The sequence below is a fragment of the Panthera uncia genome, chromosome X (assembly GCF_023721935.1).
Source record: "Panthera uncia isolate 11264 chromosome X, Puncia_PCG_1.0, whole genome shotgun sequence".
Lineage (NCBI taxonomy): Eukaryota > Metazoa > Chordata > Mammalia > Carnivora > Felidae > Panthera > Panthera uncia.
In genome coordinates this window covers 108,048,282-108,072,193 of record NC_064817.1, presented here as the reverse complement: position 1 = coordinate 108,072,193, position 23,912 = coordinate 108,048,282, and the positions used below count along the sequence as shown (strand labels likewise).

Here is a 23,912-nt window from a genome sequence, read left to right as displayed (position 1 = left end):
CCTCCAAAATATTATGAACCTTGTATTTGAGGAGAGCCCGGAGGGAAGACTGCCCTCTGGCACAGCAGGAGGCGTGGAATGACTCTGGCTTGAACACAGACATGTCAAAATATATTAGCTATAAATAGGACAGATACAGTACTCAAAATAAGTTCCCATTTGAGAAAAAAAAATTGTATTATTCTCCTTAATCTTCCCTCTGCTTTCCTTCACGTCTCCTTTCCAGACTCGGCCCAATCACTAATGAAAAGGACAAATCATTGTAAGCTCTAAGTTTTCTTGTTTGAAATAGTGTCACTTTTGAGAGAGAGAGAGAGAGAGAGAGAGAGAGAGACAATCTCGAGCAGGCTCTGCGCCATCAGCACAGTTCTCACGAACCGTGGGATCGTGACCTGAACCGAGATCAAGAGTCGGGCACTTAACCGATTGAGCCACCCAGGTGCTCCTTAGTGTCACTTTTCACCCAATATTGGATGTGCATTTGGACTGCATACTCCTTTCATTTTGCACATGGATAATCTTGTTCAACATCTCTATATGTAGCGTTCCAAAAGTCAGAATTGCACCCTTCCATGAGTTTGCTCCATAATGATGACATGAGTGGTCGTGGGCATGAAAACTCAAGAAGCAGCTTCATAGGGGACATGGGCAATAATCATAGGGGACAATCTTGTCACTATTTTTCTTCTTACATTTCTTTTTTTTTATTTAAAAAAACTTTTTTTTAATGTTTACTGATTTTTGAGAGGGAGAGTCAGAGCATGAGCGGCGGAAGGGCAGAGAGAGGGGGAGACACAGAATCCGAAGCAGGCTCCAGGTTCCGAGCCATCAGCACAGAGCCCGATGCAGGGCTCGAACTCACGAACCGTGAGATCATGACCTGAGCCGTAGTCTGGCGCTTAACCGACTGAGCCACCTAGGCACCCCCTCCCCACCGTGATTTAATTTTTAAAGAAAGTATGCAGTCAAATGGTGGATGAAAACGTTGCAGTAGCTTCTTCTCTCTTTGCATCTGGAGTATGCCATCACACGGCTTTGGAGCTGTCTCTGCCTCTGCTGATTCTATTTATTTTTTTAAGTTTGTATTTAAAATCCCGTTACGTAACATACAGTGTTATATTAGTTTCAGGTGTGCGCTATAGTGGTTCTACACTTTCATAAAGTACGCCGTGCTCATCACAACAAGTGCCCTCCTATCACCTATTTAACTGTTCCCCCCCCCCCCCCTCCCCTCTGGTAACCATCAGTTTGTTCTCTATGGTTGAGAGTCTGTTTCTTGGTTTTCCTCTCTTTTATTTTGTTCCCCTTTGCTCATGTGTTTTGTTTCTTGATGAATACAATTGTATGCCATTTGTCTCTCTCTGACTGACTTGTTTCTCTCAGCATTATGCTCTCTAGCTCCATCCGTGTCATTGCAAATGGCTCGATTTCATTCTTTTCATTCTTTTTTATGGCCGAATAATTTTCTAATGGGGTGTGTGTGTGTGTGTGTGTGTGTGTGTGTGTGTTTAACTCAAAGAGTTAAAAATAGAACTACTTTACAATCCAGCAGTTGTACTACTGGGTATTTACCCAGAGAATACAAGAACTAATCCGAAGGGATACACGTACCCTTATGTTTAATTGCAGCATTATTTACAATAGTTGAGATATGAAAGCCATGTGCATGGCTTCTCGTACCTTACTACTCTAAACAATTCTGCGGTGAACATCTTATACGTAGGACTTTGGCAAGGCATATAAAGACCTGTAGCTGGATTCCTGGAAGTTCAATTATCCAAAGGCCTGAGGGCCAGGAGAGCCAATGGTGTAAATTCTAGTCTGAGGGAGGAAAAGACTGATATTTTTAGCTCAAGAAGTCAGGCAGAGGGAGCAAATTCTCCCTTCTTCTCCCTTTTTGTTCTTTCCAGGCCCTCAAAAGATTGGATGATGCCCAGCCACGCTGGGGTGGGCAGTCTGCTTTCCTCAACCTACCAATGCCATCTGCAGACACCCTCCCAGACATACCCAAATAATGGTTAAGCTCGGTACCTTGTGACCTAGTCAAGTTGACATGTAAAATGAACCAATTGCATCCGATCAATTTGGGCAGGATAGAGACTCCTTGAATTTGCAAGTCTGTAGATTTGTCTCCCCCTTTTCAAGTTTCCAGGGGACTGTGTGCTGATTTCTGCCCCACCCGGGCCTTGATGCAAGTTCTCCAGTGTGACCAAAGTGGCTTTGGGTACCCAGCCCAGACCTGCATGTGCCATGAGCCACGTTCAGTGTGTCTAACTGAGGCTTGCCCACTCCTGGCCTGGTGCTTGGAATAGGTGCTCAGGATCCTTTAGGGCCGTGGCAGCCCAGAGGAGGCTTTTGCTGCCCCTGACCGTGGTTCCTTCCGCGTTCTCAAAATTCACTGCCGTTTGTTAAACTTCTCTCACTACTGAGAAACAGCATGCCATTTTTCTATCCATTGTTTTTCTAATAATCTTATGCTGCTTGTTGGCTTTCTCTGCCCTTCATAACTTGCTGTGGCGTGCCAGGAGGCATTTAAAAATAAAGAACAGGAGCGCCTGGGTGGCGCAGTCGGTTAAGCGTCCGACTTCAGCCAGGTCACGATCTTGCGGTCCGTGAGTTCGAGCCCCGCGTCAGGCTCTGGGCTGATGGCTCGGAGCCTGGAGCCTGTTTCCGATTCTGTGTCTCCCTCTCTCTCTGCCCCTCCCCCGTTCATGCTCTGTCTCTCTCTGTCCCAAAAAATAAATAAAAAATGTTGAAAAAAAAATTAAAAAAAAAAAATAATAAAAAAAAAATAAAAATAAAGAACAACAACAACAAAGGAAAATGGTAACGATGTGAGGGGCTGGTGTTAATTAGCTTGACTGTGGCGATCACTGCACACTGCATACCTATATCAAAAGCCCAAGTTACAGGGGCCCCTGGCTGGCTCAGTCGGAGCAGCGTGTGACTCTTGATCTCGGGGTTGTGGGTTCGAGCCCCCTGTCGGGTGTAGAGATCACTGAAAAATAAAATCTTTCAAAAATATATCAAGTTACACACCTCAAGCATAGACACTTTTTATTTGTCAATCATGCCTCAGTAAAACTGAGAAAACAAAGAACAGGAAAAGGGATGTATGTGGCTTAGCGATCAGGCTGAATCTGTGCGCAGTGCTTAGCTCTTCGTGCCCATGGTCTGTCTCACTGGGAACGTAGGACAGACGTGACAGGAAGCCACGTGGCAGAGAATGATGCAGTTATAAAGTGTCCTAAGATGGGCTTCTCAAAACGTGGTTGGGGGATCCTGCCTCAGAAGGCCCCGGGGAGCTTGTTAAAAGTGCACACGTCCGGGCCCCATACCGGACTTGCTGTATATCAGAATCTCTGGCCATAGATCTCAGGAAACAGTACTTTTTTTTCATGTTTATTTATTTTTGAGAGAGAGACAGACAGACAGAGACAGAGCATGAGTGGGGGAGGGGCAGAGGGAGAGGGAGACCCAGAATCCGAAGCAGGCTCCGAGCTGTCGGCACAGAGCCCGACGCCGGGCTCGAACCCACGAACCGTGAGATCATGACCTGAGCCGAAGTCGGATGCCCAACCGGTTGAGCCACCCAGGCGCCCCAGGAAACGGCTGATTCTGCTGCTCACTAAACTGAAGTTGGAGAACCAGTAAAGGGAAAGGTTCAGTGGAAGACGGGATTCAAGCGTGTCGAGACTTAGCTAAGCAGAGAAGAGCTGGAAGGGAATTCAGGCAGGGGGGCTACATGGGCGCATCCCCCCGGGCAAGAGTGGGCGCGCCCGCGATCCCTCCCTGCTGGTCATAGAGTGGACTGCACTGTCTTCTTCGCCCGTCAAAATGCCCCCCGGGAAGGTGGAGTGCTGTATTCACACGCAGTGATCCGAACATTCGATTCTGGGCGCGAGCATCTATCCGTCTGCAGAGGGAGAGATGATCTCTCCCTACCTCCAAACAGGAAGGTACAATCAGTAGCGGCCAGCACAATTTATTTTTCTCCTAACTTTCTTCTACTTCATTGTAACTTGTGGCGGATGCCTAGAGGGTATGCCTTGGAGAACCCGTACGCAGTGGGAAAGGTGGGGAGTGTGTAACATGTGACCTCACATAAAAATCCCAGGAAGCCTCCCGCAATTTCTGCTCTTACCACCCACCTTCTGCTTACCCCATTTTCCCTCTTACTCATCTCTCTACCCACCTGCTCCCACCCGGAGTTTTCTCTACCTTTTTAGCGCTTATCCGCCCCCCCCCCTCTTTTTTAAGACTTTATTTTACAGAGCGGTTTGGGGTTCACAGCAAAATCGAGCGGAAGGAACAGAGATTTCTCACGTACCCCTCCCACCCGCACACATGCACAGCCTCACCCGCTCACAGCGTCTCCCACCAGAATCGGTGACCACTTGTGACAAGCGAAGGGTCTACACTGACACGTCATGATCTCCCAAAGTCCATCGTTTACATTGGGGTTCCCTCTTGGTGTTGTATGTTCTGTGGGTCTGGACGAATGTATAATGGCCTGTATCCATCATTATAGTATCACACAGAGTATTTTCACTGCCCTCAAAATCCTCTGTGCACCTTCCCCTTTTTATCTACCAGCCTGAACTACTCCCTACATCTGCCCATTTATTCCTTCTCCACATTCTCTGTACTTTTTTTTTTTTTTTAACCTACCCATTTCCTGTCTTACTCATCCATATACGGTTGACCCTTGAACAACTCGGGAGTTAGGGGCGCTGACCCCCTGCACGGTCGAAGATCCACGTAGAACTCTTGACTCCCCAAGAGCTTAACCAGAAGCCTTACCGCTAACATGAACAGTTGATTAACACATATTTTGTATGTCATATGTATTACGTCCTGTCTTCTTACAGTGAAGTTAGCTAGAGAAAAGAAAATGCTATTTAAAATATCATAAGGAGGGGCGCCTGGGTGGCGCAGTCGGTTAAGCGTCCGACTTCAGCCAGGTCACGATCTCGCGGTCCGTGAGTTCGAGCCCCGCGTCAGGCTCTGGGCTGATGGCTCGGAGCCTGGAGCCTGTTTCCGATTCTGTGTCTCCCTCTCTCTCTGCCCCTCCCCCGTTCATGCTCTGTCTCTCTCTGTCCCAAAAAAAAAAAAAATTAAAAAAAAAAAAAATCATAAGGAACAGGGGGTTCCTGGGTGGCTCAGTCGGTTAAGCGTCCGACTTCAGCTCAGGTCACGATCTCACAGTTCGGGAGTCTGAGCCCCGCATCGGGCTCTGGGCGGACAGCTTGGAGCCTGGAGCCTGCTTGGGATTCTGTGTCTCCCTCTCTCTCTCTGCCCTTCCCCTGCTCACACTCCGTCTCTCTCCCTCCCTAAAAAATAAATAAACTTAAAAAAAAATGTAAATATCATAAGGAACAGAAAAGACATTTACAGTAAGCGGACCCGCAGTTCAAAGCTGTGTCGTTCAAGGGTCGGCTGTTTATGCATTTTAGCCTCTTAAAATAATTTCTTCATATTCTGTGACTCTTTCCCTTTGGAAAAAAAAAAAAAAGAAGAGTTATAAAAACGAACTCACTCTAAAGCCTTTCCAGGAAATGTGGGAAATATATTTTACTGGAAAATCAATAGCCCAGGATAGAGGCATAAAAGGCCGCCACCTGTTTTTCTATGGCTTCTTACCATCTGTCTCGCTCTGAATTTAGTCAAAGGTTAATTGAGCAAAAGAATACTCCGTCGCCCTTGTGAAGACAGAGTCAGGGAGGCAAAGGCAATGTCTGGATGCAGTCTATTTTAGTAAGTTTGAATGGATTTCATCTCGATCAAACTGTGCTGCTGTTTGGCTTGCCAAACCCCTTGCTTTCTGACTCACCACTGAGGCCTTCTGTTTGGGAACACATAGCCTCCTCTGTCTGCTTCCCTTTTTATCCCTTTACAGTACATGCCCTGTGGCCTGAAAAATAAAGAACCAGTCTCAGAAGTTCATCAGTTGGTCTTTTGAGATTGAGGAAAGCAATAAAAGCTCAAATGAATTTGAGAAAGAATCCTAAGTGTCCACCCTGATGAGCATTTCTGCTCGTCAGACCGCAGCCAGGGCAGCGCTATTTAACATGTTACCGTTCAATTGGGTTTTTGTTGTTGTTGTTGTTTTTTGCATTATTAAGTGAAGGAATCATGGATCATCTCTGTCAGTTTAGTTTTGTAAAGTCACCATTCAGCCACCCTCAAAACTTTCAACAATAAGAGTTAAAATATGTTTTCTGTTTAGCTCTGAAGGAGGAAATGTTTAGCTATGAAATTTGTTTCAGTTTTGCTCACTGAAAGGCGGCGGGAGATATCCGCCTGCTTCCCTCACCTTTGCCTTCTGCGTGTCCCAGGCTGGTGGGTCCAGCGAGAGTGGGACTTCTAGAAAGTGCGCCGCCTCACCTGGCAAATAAAGCCACTGGAGCAGGAGAGTTGGCACCTTTCTTGCAAAATCCTACTGATTTCTTGTAAAGGAGCCCCAGATGATAGCGTTTTGAAGGACGTTGAAACAATAACGCTGTTTCAGTGGTGAGAGGGAGGTCAGATTCAAACAATGCTGTTTAATTGTGTTAAGAATCACATTTTATGGGGCGCCTGTGGAGCACCGTCAATTGAGCATCCGACTCTTGACTGGGGCTCAGGTCATGATCCCAGGGTCATGGGATTGAGCCCCGCATCCGGCTCCACTCCGAGCGTAGAGCCTGCTTAAGATTCATATTCTCTCTCTCTCTCTCTCTCTCTCTCTCTCTCTCTCTCTCCTCTCTCTCTCTCTCTCTCTCTCTCTTCCTGTCTCCCCCGGGCACATGAGTGCACGCTCTCTCTAAAATAAGATAAAAAAAGTAAAAAAAGAAAATGAAAACCTCATTTTACGAGGTAAATAACGCCTGCAGTTTCTAATTTAAAAAGTTCCTTCGGGCAATGGGTGAGCGGATTCGGTTTGATTTTTTTTTTCTTTTGTTTTTCTTATTTTCAACAGACGTGATGATTTGGGTAGTGTCACAGCTCTAGGCAACAGTGCTCGAAAGGAGGGTGAGGATGTGAGATGGCTCGTATCCAGACCCGGTCTTTTTAGAAAAATGTGAACAAAAGGAGATGATTAGATGATTTCATCCCTTCCTGAACATTAGCAGGAAGGCACGCTACCAGCCTTTTCCCACCCTTGATACAAATGCTGTAGACAAATAAATCTTGTTAATGAAGCCGTCTGCGTACGTTTTCCCTCTTACTTATAAAAGACGGTGCTGCTGAATTCTGGTGTAGTTCTCCCCATTTCTAAGAATACAAAATGAATGTGAGTGCAGCGCATTTATATAAACGATTATCTGAGGTACCACAGGCGACCCCAGCCCAGCTGGGCAGGCAGTTTCACTGATGGACAAACTAGAGTTTGGAAGGACCATCCTGGGTAAGGACGTGGGGTCAGGGAGAAAAAAACGGAAAGAGTTTCCATTAACAGATGAGAAATATGTGCTTTGAGTCTTTAAAATCGCTTTTTTGGCCGTATAATTTCCATACCACAAGACTCACCGTTTTAAACTTGCACGGGCGCGCCTGGGTGGATCAGTGGGGGAAGCGTCCGACGCTTGATTTTGGCTCGGGTCGTGATCTCACAGTTTGTGAGTTCAAGTCCCGCACGGGCTCTGTGCTGACAATATTTGTTCCTTTGTGTCTGGCTTCTTTCACTTAGAATAATATTTTCATGGTTCATCCATGTTGTAGAATATATCAGTGCTTCTTTCCTTTTTGCGGCTAATATTCCATTGTATAGACACACGAGGTTTTGTGTAGACATTCACGAGTTTATGGGCCTTCGGATTATTGCCACTTTTTGGGTACTATTAATGACTCTCTGTGAAAATTCATGTGCAAATTTTTGTGTGGACATAGGTTTTCATTTCTGTAGTAATTGAACTGCTGGGTCATATGGTAACTCTAGGGCTATTCAAATCCTCAGCCAACTTTTTTTTTTTAATGTTTGTTTATTTATTTATTTTTTTTTTTAATTTTTTTTTTTTTCAAATTTATTTATTTTTGGGACAGAGAGAGACAGAGCATGAACGGGGGAGGGGCAGAGAGAGAGGGAGACACAGAATCAGAAGCAGGCTCCAGGCTCCGAGCCATCAGCCCAGAGCCTGACGCGGGGCTCGAACTCACAGACCGCGAGATCGTGACCTGGCTGAAGTCGGACGCCCAACCGACTGCGCCACCCAGGCGCCCCTGTTTGTTTATTTTTTTAAGAGATAGAGAGACCAAGTGCAAGCGGGGTAAGGGCAGAGAGAGAGGGAGACACAGAATCTGAAGCAGGTTCCAGAATCTGAGCTGTCAGCACAGAACCCAACGCGGGGCTCGAACTCACGAACCGTGAGATCATGACCCGAGTCGAAGTCGGAAGCATAACCGACTGAGCCACCCAGGCGCCCCCTTAGCCAACTTTTAATTAATTATTTTTACTGTTGAGTTGTAAGAGTTCTTTATATATTCTGGATACTAGATCCTTATCAGATATACGACTTGTAAATATTTCTCCCATTCTGTGGGTTGTCTTCTCACGTCCTCGATAATGTCCTTTGACACACATAAGTTTTTAATTTTTATGAATTCCAATTTATGTATTTTTTTTTCTCTTGTTGCTTGTGCTTTTGGTGTCAAATCTGAAGTCGTGAAGATTTTCTCCTCTGTTTTCTTCTAAGAGTTTGGTAGTTTTAACTCTTGAGTCCATTTTGACTTAATTTTTGTATATGTTATAAAGTTGGAGTGCAGATTCTTTGGCATGTAGACATCCAGTGGTCCCAGCACCATTTGCTGAAAAGATTGTTCTTTCCCTATTGAAAGGTCTCACACACTTGTCAAAAATCAGTTGACCAGGGGTTCATTTCTGGACTACTCCGTTGATTTATGTATCTATCCTATGCCAGTACTAAACTATCTTGTCACTGTAGTTTTGGAGTGTGTTTTGGAATTGGGAAATGTACCCTGTACTTTGTTCTTTTCTAAGATTATAAGAGTTTGTGAAAGATTGATATGAATTCTTTCAACTTTTGGGAGAACCGACCAGTAAGGCCATCTCATCCTGGGCTTTAAATGATGGGAATTGTTTCGAATGCTTTATTCAATGGCTTTGCTTGTTATAGATGTATTCAGATTTTCTATTTCTTTTTTTTTTCTTGAGGCGGGGGAGGGGCAGAGGAAGAAGGAGACAGAGTCTTAAGCGTGCCTCACGCCTAGCACGGAGCTCCATGTGGGGCTTAATCTCATGACTGTGAGATCATGGCCTGAGCCTAAATCGAGAGACTGAGCCACCTAGGCGCTCCTGGATTTTCTATTTCTTTTGTGAGTTGGTTTTGGTAGTTTGTATTTTTATAGATTTTTTTTTTTTTTTTTTTACTTTTTTGGGTGGTCGACCTAGAGTTTGCAATATATATTTAGAAGGAATCCGGGTCCATTATCACAGAGCACTATACTGCTTCACAGGTAGCACAAGAACCTTATAATAACAGAGTATACCTAATTCTTCCTTCCCACCCCTGGCATCATTACTGTCGTTCATTTCATTTATACATAAACATACGTAGGTATCATATATATGCTTGTAGATAAGCATATATAATTGAATACATTGTTCCTGTTACTATTTTTTTTTTAATTTTTTTTAACGTTTATTTATTTTTGAGACAGATAGAGACAGAGCATGAACGGGGGAGGGTCAGAGAGAAGGAGACACAGAATCCGAAACAGGCTCCAGGCTCTGAGCTGTCAGCACAGAGCCCGACGCGGGGCCCGAACTCACGGACCTCGAGATCATGACCTGAGCCGAAGTTGGCCGCTTAACCGACTGAGCCACCCAGGCGCCCCATTCCTGTTACTATTTTGAACAAACTGTTATCTGTTAGATCAATTAAGAATACAAAAAAAGTAGATGGGGCACCTGGGTGGCTCGGTCGGTTAAGCAACCCACTCTTGGTTTCAGCTCAGGTCATGATCTCGTGGTTTGTGGGTTCGAGTCCCACGGAGGGCTGTGTGATGGCTGCACAGAGCCTGCTTGGGCTTCTCTCTCTCCCTCTCTCCCGTCCCCTCCTCCCCCTCAAAATAAATAAATAAACATTAAAAAAAAAAGAATACAAAAAATTCGAGTTTTTATTTTATTTCATTTTTTTTATTTTAGAGAGAGAGAGAGAGAGAGAGCGTGCAAGCGAGAGAGATGGGGAGAAGGGCAGAGGGAGAGAGAATCCCAGGCAAGTTCCACACTCAGCGCGTGACTGACGCGGGGCTTGATCCCATGACCCTGGGATCGTGACCTGAGCTGAAATAGATGCTTCACTTACTACTTCTCTCGTACTTTCTTTCTTTATGTAGATCTGGGTCTCTGACCTATATAGCATTTTCCTTCTTCCTGAAGAACCTTTTGGGAAACATTTCTTGCAAGGCAGGTCTACTGGCAACAAATTCCCTCAATTTTTATATGCCTGAGTTCTGAAGGAAAATTTCACAAGGTACAGAATGCCAAGTTGGGGAGATTTTTTTTTTCTCAGCACTTTAAACATTTCTCTCCACTCCTCTCTTACTTGCATAGTTTTTGAGGATAAGTTGAATATAATTCTTATCTTAGCTCCTCTCTAGGTAAGCTGTTCCCAACCCTCCCCACCCTTCCCCCTGGCTTCTTTCAGGACTTTTCTTTATCATTGTTTTTTTCTGCAGTTTAAATATGATCTGCCTGCTTGGTGTTTTCTGAGCTTCCTGGATCTGTTGTTTGGTGTTTTTAACAATGTGGAAAAATTCTCAGTCATTGTTGTTTCAAGTATTTCTTCTGTCCCTTTCTCTTTGTCTTCTCCTGCTAGCCTCATTAAACATATGTCATCTTTGGTATCTTGTTCCATTTTCTTTAGTCTTTTTTTCTTTCCTGTTTGCTTTTCAGTTTTGAAATCTTGTATTGACATATCCACAAGTTCAGAGACTCTTTTTTTAATTAAAAAAAATTTTTTTTTATTTTTGAGAGAGAGACAGACCATGAGCAGGGAGGAGCAGAGAGAGAGGGAGACACAGAATCGGAAGCAGGCTCCAGGCTCCGAGCTGTCAGCACAGTGCCCGACACGGGGCTCGAACCGTGAGATCATGACCTGAGCCTAAGTCAGACGCTTAACCGACTGAGCCCCTCAGAGATTGTTTTTTTAGTGGGCCAGTGTACTAATGAGCCCACCAAAGGCATTCTTCATTTCTATTAGAGTGTTTTGGACCTCTACCGTTTCATTTTTATTCTAAATATTTCTCTCATTCTGCTTACAGTTCCCATCTGTTCTTGTATGTTGTCTACTTTCATAGAGCATGTTACATAGTTATATTAAAATCCTAGTCTTATTAATTCCACCATTCCTGCCATATCTGACCATGGTTCTAATGTTTTCTCTGTGTCTTCAAACGGCGTTTTTTGCCTTGTAGTACGCCTTGTTGCTTTTCGTTGAGAGCCAAACATGATGTACTAGTTGAAAGGAACTGCAGTAAATAGGTCTTTAGTAATATGGTGGCATGGCACGGGGGGCAGGGGCAGTATTCTGGAGCCCGGTGATTAGGTCTCAGTCTTTTGGTTAGTTTATGTCTCTGGATTACGAACTTCACCAGTGCTTCTCAAGCAGCTTTCCTCCCTTAGGTGGGACAGGAAGGCTAGAGGGACTGGGATAGGGTATTTCCTTTCCCCTAGGTGGGTTAGGCTCTGACGAAAAACCTGATAGATCAAGCTCTGGTCAAATAGTTTCTCTCTTGAGAGCAGACCTTGTTAGGATGAACAGAATGCTGTGGCGTATTTCAAGATGGCTCCCCTTCCTTTCCCCCTTATGAAGCAGGACGGAGATTTTCCTCCCACTTCACTGAGACAACCTGGTGGCTAGCGGAGGTAAAACAAAAGGTGGGCGGGCTGTCCCGTGACTGGGCCCCCTGGGGTTTTCAACTCTCAGACTGGGCTACGCTGAGCCCCCCAGCAATTCGGTCACAGTTCGGATTCTCCTGCCCTGCTGCTGAGTTCCGCAGAGGCCTCTGCTCATGGGTTTCTGCTCCAGCAAGGTTTGATTTTCTGTGTCCGCTTGTCTGTCTCTCCAGTTCTGGGGGTAGCATTGTCCCCTGTGACCTCAATTCCCTGAGAAGAAGAGTTAGGTTTTTTTTTTCCCCCCAGTTAGTTCAGCTAGTCTGCTGATTGTTAGGCTGGAGTAATGACTTCCAAGCTCCTTAAATGCTGGCCCAGAAACCAGAAGTCCTGTTGCTTATTTTTCGATAGAGACATTTATAGCTACATATCGTCTGCCTTAAGGGCATCCCGTGAGTGTTTTTACGTTGTGTTTTCTTTTTTTGTTCATCTCAGGGTAGTTGCTGACTTCCTTTGGGGTGCCTAAGCTTTCTATGGGGGGGAGGAAAGCATCGCCAGCCCGTCACTGGATTAATTCCAGGGAGCGGTGGAACCTCCAGGCCCCGGGATTTGTTTCCACTAACACCTTTCGACAGTGGTTTCTGAGGAAGACAGGAACTGAAAGGAGACAGAAGTGGCTGAGGAGAAGGCCGTGTGACCTCAGTCCTCGCTTCAGAAGCCACCCTGTGGGCGGCTTCCCTCTAAAGCAGGGATTCTGACCTAGGGCCAGTATTGTCCCTCGGTGACACTGAACAATGCCGGGACCCGTGTGTCATCGCCAGGCTGGAGCAGGGGGTGGCTAGTGGCGTCTAGCATCTCTCGGGTAGAGGCCAGGGATGCTGCTAGGCATGCTGTAATGCACAGGGCGTCCCCTCACAGCGGACAGTTATCTGGTCTGAAATGTCAACAGCGCTGCCGTGGAGAAACCTTTTCTTGCCCCCTTACGTTGGTGGGACTGTCTCCTGCTCGCTTAGCACCTACCTGTCCAGTGTCTCAGTGCCTCTTCACAATGGTCCCTGAGGTAGGTGAAATGTCACAATCTGAGGTGAGGCGGGTGAAGCCTTAAAACTGTAGCCAGGCTGTCAGTCGGGGGCAGAGCCCGGACGACCACCCTCCAGTCCGGCTGTGTCCCCCCAAACGCCCACAGTCGCCCGGGCCTCCGCTCGCCTCGCTCACTCCACCTTTCGAAGGCAGATCGTCATGGACTGTCCTGTGAGTACACGTCCCAGCTAAGAACGCCTCACGCTGTCTGGCCCTGCGAACGGAGTGGAAGCTCCCGGCAGGCCACGCGGCATTCGGCCCAGAGTAGGCGTTCGGTACATGTTTGTTGAATGAATCAGGAGGTAGGAGAGAAAAGGTACGAAAATGTTAGCTTGCGTGTCTCGAGGAGCTTGGAGGGAAGGTTGGAGCTGCCCCCGGAAGAGGCTGGGGGATGGACCGGGCCCCTAGCACTGGTGGGGCAAGAGAGACGGTGGACCGTACGTGGGTTGTTTTGCCCAGAGGATTTTAATTTGGTTTTGATTCATAACACCGGTAGGCTTTGTTTCCCTTGCCAAATTCCTCACACTCCTGCTTCCTCTTCCCTTTGAATCGTTCATCCCAGCACCTTTTACCTTTTTTGAAAGACTAGGTTTAACTCTACTTAAAAATTCACCGTGGCCTCAGATTTTTGTCCCCTAAAGGTCTTGCCAAAAACATAAAGACACTTGACGGCATTTGACGTCCATTTTCATTAAATTATCCTGACATTGAATCTGCGCGTTCTAAGGCGGCTGGTCTCAACGTTCTCCTCCATAAAATGGGAATAATGATCCTTTGTTAGCTGAGCCCTTTCCCGAGGATCAATGATTTAAGCACACAAAAGCATTCTCTCTCTCTCTCTCTCTCTCTCTCTCTCTCTTTTTATTAAATATATTTTACTGTCAAATTGGTACCCAAACAAAAGCATTCTCAACAGTACTGTGTAAATGGCCAGGCCCCTCCGGTTATGGGTGACTTTGAAAAATTGTATTCATATGACTTATGCAATATAACCATAATCATTAAAATAGTTTGCTAGAATGAAACAAAGGGCATTCAGATTTTGTGCTTTTCACTTACAGTGCTAGCCTCATAATTTGGTTAAAAGCTCTTTCTTAGCTGGGACTGTCCTGACAAATACAAGACCCTGACCTTTGTTTCTCCACAGGTGTTACAGAACATTTTGGACACTGAAAAGGATTATGCTAAAGAACTTCAGTCTCTACTTGTCACTTACTTAAGACCCCTGCAGGCCAATAACAAGTAAGATTTACGTTTCAAACCCGTTGCTAAATAAAGCAAGATAATGTCAGCATCGAGTCATTACTCTTACGTCACTGAATAATTGATTTTGCCCTTTAGAAGAATTTCCACAGATCACAGGTTGCCAAGAAACACGGTCAAGGCAACGGATCCGCATTTGTCTGTCACAATTTTTATCTTGTACATCCTAAAAGCGACACATGCGGTTTTACCTCGCCCCAAGAGGGCCTGCTGGTGTTTCTATGCAGCAAACATGTAAACTGGAAAGTTTTGTGCTCCCCGTGACCTTTTCTTGCCAGGGCAGAAACTCCTTCCCGCGGTCTGAGAGCGGAAAGAGTGTGGCATTTTGTGAATGTTCATAAGGGCGCTTCAAGCCTGTATTTCAGCCAGGCAGAAAGAGAATGATAGAGATGTTAAAATGTTTTTGTTTTTTTGTTTTTTTAAACAAAACATTCAAACCTTATTCTGGTCTTCGAAGTGACTGTCTGAGGCTGGAATTGAAAACTTAGTCTTCGTGAAAGAAAAATATCGACCGCTCATTTTGTGTGTGTGTGTGTGTGTGTGTGTGTGTGTGTGTGTGTGCGCTTCTAGAATAGCATATTAAACAGTGGCTAACTGCATTTGTTTGTGTTTATATCTTACTTGATTACACTTTACTGGAGATTACGATCTATAAGTCAAATAGAAAATGTAGCAGTTGGCCCATGTAATGGGGGACAAAAGCCTCCTCTTTTTCCTCGGGAAGAGTTTACTTTTGCTGGACAGCTGCCTAAAGTATTGGGCTTCAGTCAGGGAAATATGTTTCATATATTTCACGATTTTTCTCCCTTTTTTCCACATCATGTTTGCTAAGGCGTAAAGCCTGGCTGAATTTCCCAATTGGGAATTTTCCACGGCACTATGGGAATATTACTCCAGCGTGAAAGGATTTTATAGTCCTATGTTTTGTAAGAGCTTAAACGCGATCAACAACAAAGTGTCCTTTGTTATTATTATGTAAAGCACGAAGTGAATTCTGTGAATCATGCTTCTTTGAGCTGAATGGAAGGAACCCCAGTGAATCACTGGGTCCAGCGCCCGGGAAGAAATCACCATCTCCATTGAACACAGAAAACTCAAGTCCAGAAGGGCTTACTGCCGTACCCATCACACAGCCAGGAAGTGGCCACGCTCGACCCACTGTGCCTCCTGCCACCGGTAACATGTGCCTTCCGTTTCGCGGAGGTGACAGGCAGAGGCAGGACACGGAGGCGGTGACCCTGGGAGGGGAGATGGTGAGATTTCAAATGAAGGAGTGACTGATTAGCAAGCTGGAAACAGTAAGAGGAAAGGGAAGCTGGCTGCCTGAAGGTTTTGCTTTTGACTCCCCATCATAGGGGTTTTCCAGCGTGTGGTTCAGGAGGGCGATGGGGGCAGAGAAGCTGGCAGCTTTTTATGCCCGAGGGGTTTCGGGTAACGTTTGTTTGGGTGTTCCTTTTCTTTGTCAGCAAAAATGACTCTCTGGGAAACACGCCCCTGGTATTAATACATGAAGAAGAAAGGCCTTTAAGTCTTCAGAAAAGCCTCCTCCCCCAAACGGTCTAAGAGCATGGACTCTGGAGCTAGAACGTTTTGATTGGCATTCTGGCTTCACCCTTCACTGGCTTTGTGACTCCGGGCGATTTGCTGGACCTCTCTGTGCCTGGGTTTCCTGACCTGTAAAACGGAAGCAACAGGGGCGCCTGGGCGGCTCAGTCGGTGAAGCGTCCGGCTTCGGCTCAGGTCATGATCTCACAGTCCGTGAGTTCGAGCCCCGCATCAGGCTCTGGGCTGACAGCTCCGAGCCTGGAGCCTGCTTCGGATTCTGGGTCTCCCTCTCTCTCTGCCCCTCCCCTGCTCATGCTCTGTCTCTGTCTCAGAAATAAATTAAAAAAAAAACACTTAAAAATTAATTAAAAACGGAGGCAACGGTGCCTACCTCATAAAGTTGTGGGCAGGTTACGATGCGTTATGTGTGAAACGCCCGCCTCCGTGTTAAGTGCCGAGTGAGTGTGGTTGGCGCTTCTTGTTACCACGTACTGTCTGGTAGGGGAGGAATGGACAGAAGTCATGGTTCGGAAGCTCTGGATAAAACTGTTCCGTTTGCCTTTTCTGCTCCGTTCCACTCCACAGACAAATCAGTACTAGTTTCTTTTGCTGGACCTCCTCTCCTAAACATTTCCTTTCGTTGATTTATGAGCATTGCAAATTGGGAGAAACTGGGTTTTGTGATTTTTCCCCTGTGCATTCTGCGAGCATATATACTATCCTTCGATTGGTCTCCCAGCGGCTCTAGAAGACTCAAAATGCTTTACGTTTATCCCCCGTTATGATGCATTTTGCCTATTAAGATATTTAGATAGTATGCAGTTGTAATTCGTTCACTCGTTGCACTGTAAAATGCCTAAATGGCTTTTATAAACCCTCGTTTGCTTGACGATCATTATTCTTACTGCAGGAAAAGAAAATCAAGGAAAGACACTTTCACTTTTATTTTTTTTAAGTTTATTTACTTATTTTGAGAGAGACAGAGACAGCGTCGGGGGGCGGGGCACAGAAAGAGAGGGAGAGAGAGAATCCCAAGCAGGCTCCATGCTGCCAGTGCAGAGCCCGACGCTGGGCTTGAACTCACAAAACCGCGGGATCATGACCTGGGCCGAAACCAAGAGTCCAACGCTTAACCACCTGAGCCACCCAGGCACCCCGAGTAAAGATGCTTTTACAAGTTGTTTAAGAACACGGACTTGGTGTAAATTAAAAAGCGAAAGTTAAAATCTAGGGGTTGCTTCCCTTGTCCCCTTTGCCAGTTATTAGCAAATCATCAGCTCACTAGACCAGAGATAGATAACTAGAATCATCCTTAAATTCTAGCCACTGAAACAATGTATGTTTTTTTTTTTTTTCCAGTCTGAGTACTGTGGAGTTTACATCTTTATTGGGGAACTTTGAGGAAGTATGCTCATTTCAACAGACGCTCTGCCAAGCCTTGGAAGAATGTTCAAAGTGAGTGTCACATATTGCCATCAAGATAGCCAGCAACATCGCTTCCTTGGCGTGTTTTGTTTTCCTTTTAACTGTTGTCTTAGATTAAGGGCATTTTATGTTTACTCATTTGTTACAACTCTGATAAACGGTCCCGGTACAGAGAAAATACGCTAGGTGGTGGCATTCACAGGGCCAAACCATTAGTTGTATATATCAGGGCTCTATGTGCAGTAAATTGTTCCTGACTTTACTGAAAAATTGTATTGCTTTTACTGCTCCTGGGCAGTGTAAGAGCCAAATATGGTCTCGATCGACTGCGGATGATGCCTTTGACATTGATTAGATATTTTCTTTTGTACATTGCGAATGGAAAATTAGTCAGATGACTCATTTGGTTGCACAAGCTGCTGCTTCTCTTTAAATCACACCCAGGATCTTATCTGTTATATTAACAGTTGCAACTTGAAGAAGTGGGGAAAGGAAAGTATATCTGTGTGTGAACCACAATACATATTTGATGGCTAGCTCGATGGTTGAAGTGTTCAACTATGGAATGGGCTGTAATGATCATCAGGCAGTATATTTCTGTAGCAAGATTCATTTTCCAAGCAGTGTATCTTGGAGAAGTTGTCAACTTTCATCGTCTATAGCGAAACTGGAGGGATTGCCTGTTTCTTGAGCTTTCTGGGACACGGGTGGTCATCCAGGAAGGAAGATGGTAAGAGCCCACACCAAAGAGACCTGTGGAGCCATCCTCAATGTGCATAGGGATCCAGCTTGTTGATGAGGGAAGAGAAGTCACCAGGTGAGAAGAGCAGATCACAAACTAGATTTGTAATCTTCGTTTTCCATTTTATAGAGAAAGAGGTAGGAGGAAGTCCAAGGAAAATGCCAAAATTATTATAATCCCCGAATGGTGGGGTTCTGGGTAATATTTTTTCTTTCTTGCACTTTTCTGATTTTTCTACAAATAAAAACAGGTGGCTTGTAACTTAAAAAAAATTAATTAAAAAAATCTTGAGGCCATCCTGCCTAGGGACCACCAGGTCACTAAGACTACATAATACTCTTTTGTGATATGTCATTTTTGGAGTTGATTAGTTGTGTCTGTACTTGAACTTCATATAAATTAGCCGACAGTATTTTTGTGTGTGCCTGGCCAAAAACTTGAATATTATAATTTGAATAAATACCTTTTTTGAGAAAGAGAGAGAGGCACAAGTGAGCGAGAGGCAGAGAAGGAGAGAATCCCAGGAGAGGCAGAGATAGAGAGGCAGCCTCACCCAAAGCAGAGCTCGAGCTCACCCGATGTGGTCCTGGAACTCACGAACCATGAGGTCACGACCTGAGCCAAGTCAGATGCTTAACGACTGAGCCAGCCAGGCGCCCTTGAATAAATATCTTAAAAAAAAAAAACCCAAAACACCCTACTTTGTAATTCCAGGTAAGTACCTGACCTTATGCATTGGTGCTGTGTTTGGTGGTCAAGAGCTTACATTTCATGGAGGAAGTGATTATAATATAGTTTCTCTTTTAATTTTGGCAAAAGAATTCCAAAGGTTTGCACATTGCCAGGTTTGATTGGAGCCATCTTCCTTTATTGCGTTTATTATTTTACATTCTGTGTTTCATCTGTTTTACTTACAGGTTCCCAGAAAACCAACACAAAGTAGGAGGCTGTCTACTGAACCTCATGCCTCATTTTAAATCTATGTATCTGGCTTACTGCGCAAATCACCCTTCAGCTGTCAATGTACTCACACAGCACAGGTAAATTGTTACCATTTCCCCAAATAGGCTGCTTTACAGTGAGATCCTTTCCTGGGACTGCTTCATTTGGAAGTCCAAGGTCGCCAGCTGAACTTTTGATGACTGAGCAGCTGCTATGTACAAGGTCCTGTCCTGGCTGGCGGGGATACAGCAGTAAGCAAGGAAGAGGAAGTCCCTCCCCTCAGAGCATAGACTCTTGAGAGCAATGCAGACGTGAAATCAAACACCATAACCATGTTGTAGGACAAAAGGGTAATGAAAAGGATGGTGTGAGACTGCGCAACATGGTATCAGCTTAGTGTGGGGGGAGGGGAGGCTCAGGGAAGGCCTTCCTGAAGCAAAACTCCATTGGGATCCTTTGGTGTAGTCTTCCGGTGCCCCCATGAATGGTTTTTCTGAGTTGCTGCCAAACAGCTCAAGTGCCAGGGGTCATCTCGTTTTCACTTTCCCTTTGTCTGGCGGGGGACCTCTCAAGCAGCGCTGTGACTGGAAGGCAGATATTTACTAACATGGAGGGCGGAAGGGCACGAGCGGTGGGAACTACCTGGCAGGTACTTTATGCAATTGGGCTGTGATAATAATTGTACAGGATTAGAAATTGTTTCAGATTCATGGGGAATAACAGAATAGTATCTCCTTTCAGAGGCCTCGCAAGGGACCTTGATAAATGCTTCTCTCTCCTACCCCTCCTGACCCTGGGGCTCCCTGTCCCTGACACATTTACTGATGCATTCATCTGGGCCAGCACGCTGTATGGTGGGTTTCTTTTTTGTAAGTTTATTTATTTATTTTGGGAGAGAGAGAGAGAGAGAGAGAGAGAGCACGCGCACGAGCGAGGAGGGGAGGGGCAGAAAGAGAGGGAGAGGAAGAATCCCAAGCAGGCTCTGCGCTGTCAGCACAGAACCCAGCATGGGGCTCGATCCCATGAACCATGAGATCATGACCTGAGCCGAGATCAAGAGTCAGGTGCTTGACCAAGTGAGCCACTCAGGTGCCCCTGTACGATAGGTTTAAAGATGCCGTTTGAACTCTGAAATCATGTGCTAGAAATCTGACGTGGTGGGGACAGTAGCAAGTACAACACACAGAGTCTCTCAGGACTTAACCTGGAGACTAGATTCAGAATGGATAGGAGTTGTAGAGACTGCTCATGGCCAAAAGGAATATTCTTCTCTCAATCTGGCTCAGGCTTGAACTCCCGGAGCCAGACTGGAACACTAGTCAACACCAACCCTCGGAGGTGGCGGAATTTTGGGTTTTGTCCTGCTCTGTTAGAAGTGTTATTGACTTCATAGAGCCGTTAAGCAAGGACATTTTTAAGGTAGAATTCAGTGGGTCCTACTCGAAGGTCAGTTTTTATTTCCTGACCAACGTCGTGAATTCTTGTAGAATAGCAAGCCCGGAAGTTGACGTCTAAAGAAAGCGGAGCCGTGAATCTGGGTTATTTAGGCAAGTGGCTCAACTCCTTAGAGCTAATATTAGCTAACAATGGCACTGATAGTGTGCCAGGCACATGATGTAAGAGCCTATGAGGGAATTGCTATTATTACCGTCTCTGCTTTACAGATAAGACGTTGGAAGGTCAAGGAATCTGCCCGAGAACCCATAGCCGTTAAGCGGTTGAGCCAGAATTAGAACCCAGGTCTGCCAGACTTCTAAACAGATATGTTTGTTAAGATCTATATTTTACCTACAAAGAATAACTTAAATGCAAATTTAAGGAATTGCAATAAAGTGAACACCCATGGTACACACCACCCAGCTTAAGAAATAAAACATTACCACTTCCTTTTGTATACACCAGGCTTACTGGGTTCAAATTCACATACAGTTAAATTATTCTTAGCATATTCAGAGTTGTGCAACCATCCCCACAATCAATTGGAGACCATTTTTATCACTCCCGAAACAAACCCATCCTAATCGCCAGGCACTCGCTGGCACTCTGGACATTTCATTTAAGTGGACTCACACAGCACAGGGCCGTTTGGGTCTGGCTTGTTTCCCTTCTCGTAATGTTTTCCAGGTTCATCCATGTTGTAGCACTTGTTAGCACCTTGGTCTTTATTTGTTAATTTTTAATTTTTTAAGTTTATTTATTTTTGAGAGAGAGAGAGAGAGCATGCAAGTGGGGGGTGCAGAGAGAGAGAGGGAGAGAGAGAATCCCAAGTCGCCTCCACCCTGTTGGAGCCCAATGACCCGGGGCTCGATCTCAGGATCCGTGAGATCATGACCTGAGCCAAAATCGAGAGTCAGGCACTCAACCGAGTGAGCCACCCAGGTGCCCCTAAGTACCTTGTTTTTTAAATCACCAAAAAAAAAAAAAAAAAACCAAAAAATAAAAAAAAAAAAGATTCCGTTGTTTAGATATACAATATACAGCATACAACACACAATATACTATATGCAATATACAGCATACTGTTCTTCCATTCAAGGTGGTGGACATATGGATTGTGAATAATGCCTCTATGAACATTAGCTACAAGTCTTTGTGTGGACATATGTTTTCATTTCTCTGGGGTGGACACCCAGGCGTGAAATCGCTAGGTCATATGAAAACTTATGTTTCACCTTTAGAGGAGCTGTCTGACTGGTTTCCAAGGTGGCTGCACCAACTTATATTCATTCCCGCCATTTTTTATCATCAGCGTTTGTGATTGTAGCCATCCTGACGGGTGTGAAGTAATATCTCATTGTGATTTGCTTTGCATTTCCCTGATGAAGGATGCTGTTAAATATCTTTCATGGGCTTTTTGGCCATTTGTATAGCTTCTTTGGGGGAAATGTCTATTCAGATCTTTGCCTATTTTATTCGTTTTTAATGTTTACTTATTTTTGAGAGAGAGAGAGAGAGAGAGAGAGAAAGCGCAAGTGAGTGGGGGAGGGGCAGAGAGAGAGGGAGACAGAGGATCTGAAGTGGGTTCCGCGCTGACAGCAGAGAGCCCGATGCGGGTCTCAAACTCATGAACGCTGAGATCATGACCTGAGATGAAGTCGGACGCTTAACCGACTGAGCCACCCAGGTACCTCCATCCTTTGCCTATTTTGGGGGCGCCTGGGTGGCTCAGTCGGTTAAGCTTCCGACTTCGGCTCAGGTCATGATCTCACGGTTCGTGAGTTCAAGCCCCGCATTGGGCTCTGCGCTGACAGCTCGGAGCCTGGAGCCTCCTTTTCTCCCTCTCTCTCTGCCCCTCCCCTGCTTGCACTCTGTCTCTCTCTCTTAAAAATAAATAAACATTAAAAATAAATAATAAATAAATAAATAAATAAACATTAAAAAAAATTTTTTTTTTAATCCTTTGCCCATTTTTCAGTTGGGTTATTCCTCTTTTCATTGTTGACTTGCAACACTTTATATATTCTTCTTTATATCCTCTTATTAGATATACGATTTGCAGAAATTCTCTCCCACTTTGTGGATTTTCTATTCACTTTCTTGATGGGGTCCTTTTTTGTTTGTTTTTTGATGGTGTCTTTTGAATCACAAAAGTTTTAATTTCGAATTTGCCTTCTGTTGCTTGCACTTTTGGTGTTCTATCTAAAAAAACTATTGCCTAATCCAAGTCATGAGGATTTATGCCTGATTAAGAATTTTATAGTGTTATCTCTTACCTTTAGCTCTTCAATCTATTTTTAAAAGATGTTTATTTATTTATTTTGAGAAAGAGAGAGTGAGCAGGGGAGGGGCCGAGAGAGAAAGAGAGACAGAGAATCCCAAGCAGGCTCCACAGCTGTCAGCGCAGAGCCCGATGTGGGGATTGAACTCATGAACCTTGAAGTCATGACCTCAGCTGAAACCAAGAGTCAGATGCTTAACTGACTCAGCCACCTATGTGCCCCTGTTTAATCTATTTTTGAGTTAATTTTTCATGTGGTATGAGGTAGGGGTCCAACTTCATTCTTTTGTGTGTGGATGTCTAATGTCCCAGCACCTTTTGTTGATTTCTATTCTTATAAATTTGTTATACTGTGTTTTATGTCTCAGAATTGGGTCTATCTTGGTGAATGTTGCATGTGAGCTTGAGAAGAATTTATATTTTGCTGTGATTAGATGAAGTATTCTATAAATGTCAACTAGATCACTACATTGATGGTGCTGTTCAATTCAACTATATCCTTACTAATTTTCTATCTGCTGGATCTGTTTATTGATAGAGAGATGTTGAGGTTTCTAACCATAATAGTGGATTTATCTATTTCTCCTGTCCGTTCTATCAATGTTTGCCTTGTGTATTTTGATGTTCCCTTCTTAGGTGTATTCATGTTAAGGATTATTTTGTCTTGTTGGGGATTGGCCCTTTTATTTCTATGTAATGCTTCCTTTTTATCCCTGACTTTTATTTCTATGTAATGCTTCCTCTTTATCCCTGATAATTTTCCTTATTCTGATATCAGCTTTTTCTGAAATTAATATAGCTAATCCAGCATTTTTTAAAAATTTTTTTAACATTTATTTATTATTGAGAACCAGAGAGAGAGCATGAGCAAGGGAGGGACAGAGAGGAGGAGACACAGAATCGGAAGCAGGCTCCAGGCTCCGAGTTGTCAGCACAGAGCCCGATGTGGGGCTCGAACTCAGAAACCCAGAGATCATGACCTGAGCTGAAGTCGGATGCTCAACTGACTGAGCCACCCAGGTGCCCTGAAGCCAGCTATTTTTTTGTTTACCGTTAATATGATATATCTCTTGCATCCTTTTCCTTGTATTCTGTCTGTGTCTTGTAGACAATATGCAGTTGAGTCTTGTTGTTTAACCCACCCTGACAGTCTCTGTCTTTTAATTGGTGTATTTAGACCATTTACATTTAAAGTGCTTATTGATATAGTCAGATTCATGTTTACCATGTTTATAACTTTTCTATCCATTGCACTTGTTCTTTGTTTCTTTACTATCCGCCCCCCCTCCCCACTTTTACTGACTTCTCTGATTTTAGTTAAATGTTTTATATGATTTCAGTTTATCTTCTCTCCTAGCATA

At 44.6% G+C, this 23,912-nt stretch overlaps 1 protein-coding gene across 4 annotated transcripts in view; it reads left to right on the top strand.

Moving 5' to 3' along the window:
• The window catches only part of ARHGEF6 (Rac/Cdc42 guanine nucleotide exchange factor 6), a 102,870-nt gene that overhangs the window by 45,638 nt on the left and 33,320 nt on the right, over positions 1-23,912 (top strand). For all 4 annotated transcript variants that reach the window (XM_049644356.1, XM_049644355.1, XM_049644358.1 and 1 more), the window contains 3 exons: positions 14,064-14,158; positions 17,084-17,179; positions 18,809-18,931. In XM_049644356.1, the coding sequence (XP_049500313.1) occupies positions 14,064-14,158; positions 17,084-17,179; positions 18,809-18,931 (314 nt within the window). The remainder of the gene's footprint in view (positions 1-14,063; positions 14,159-17,083; positions 17,180-18,808; positions 18,932-23,912) is intronic.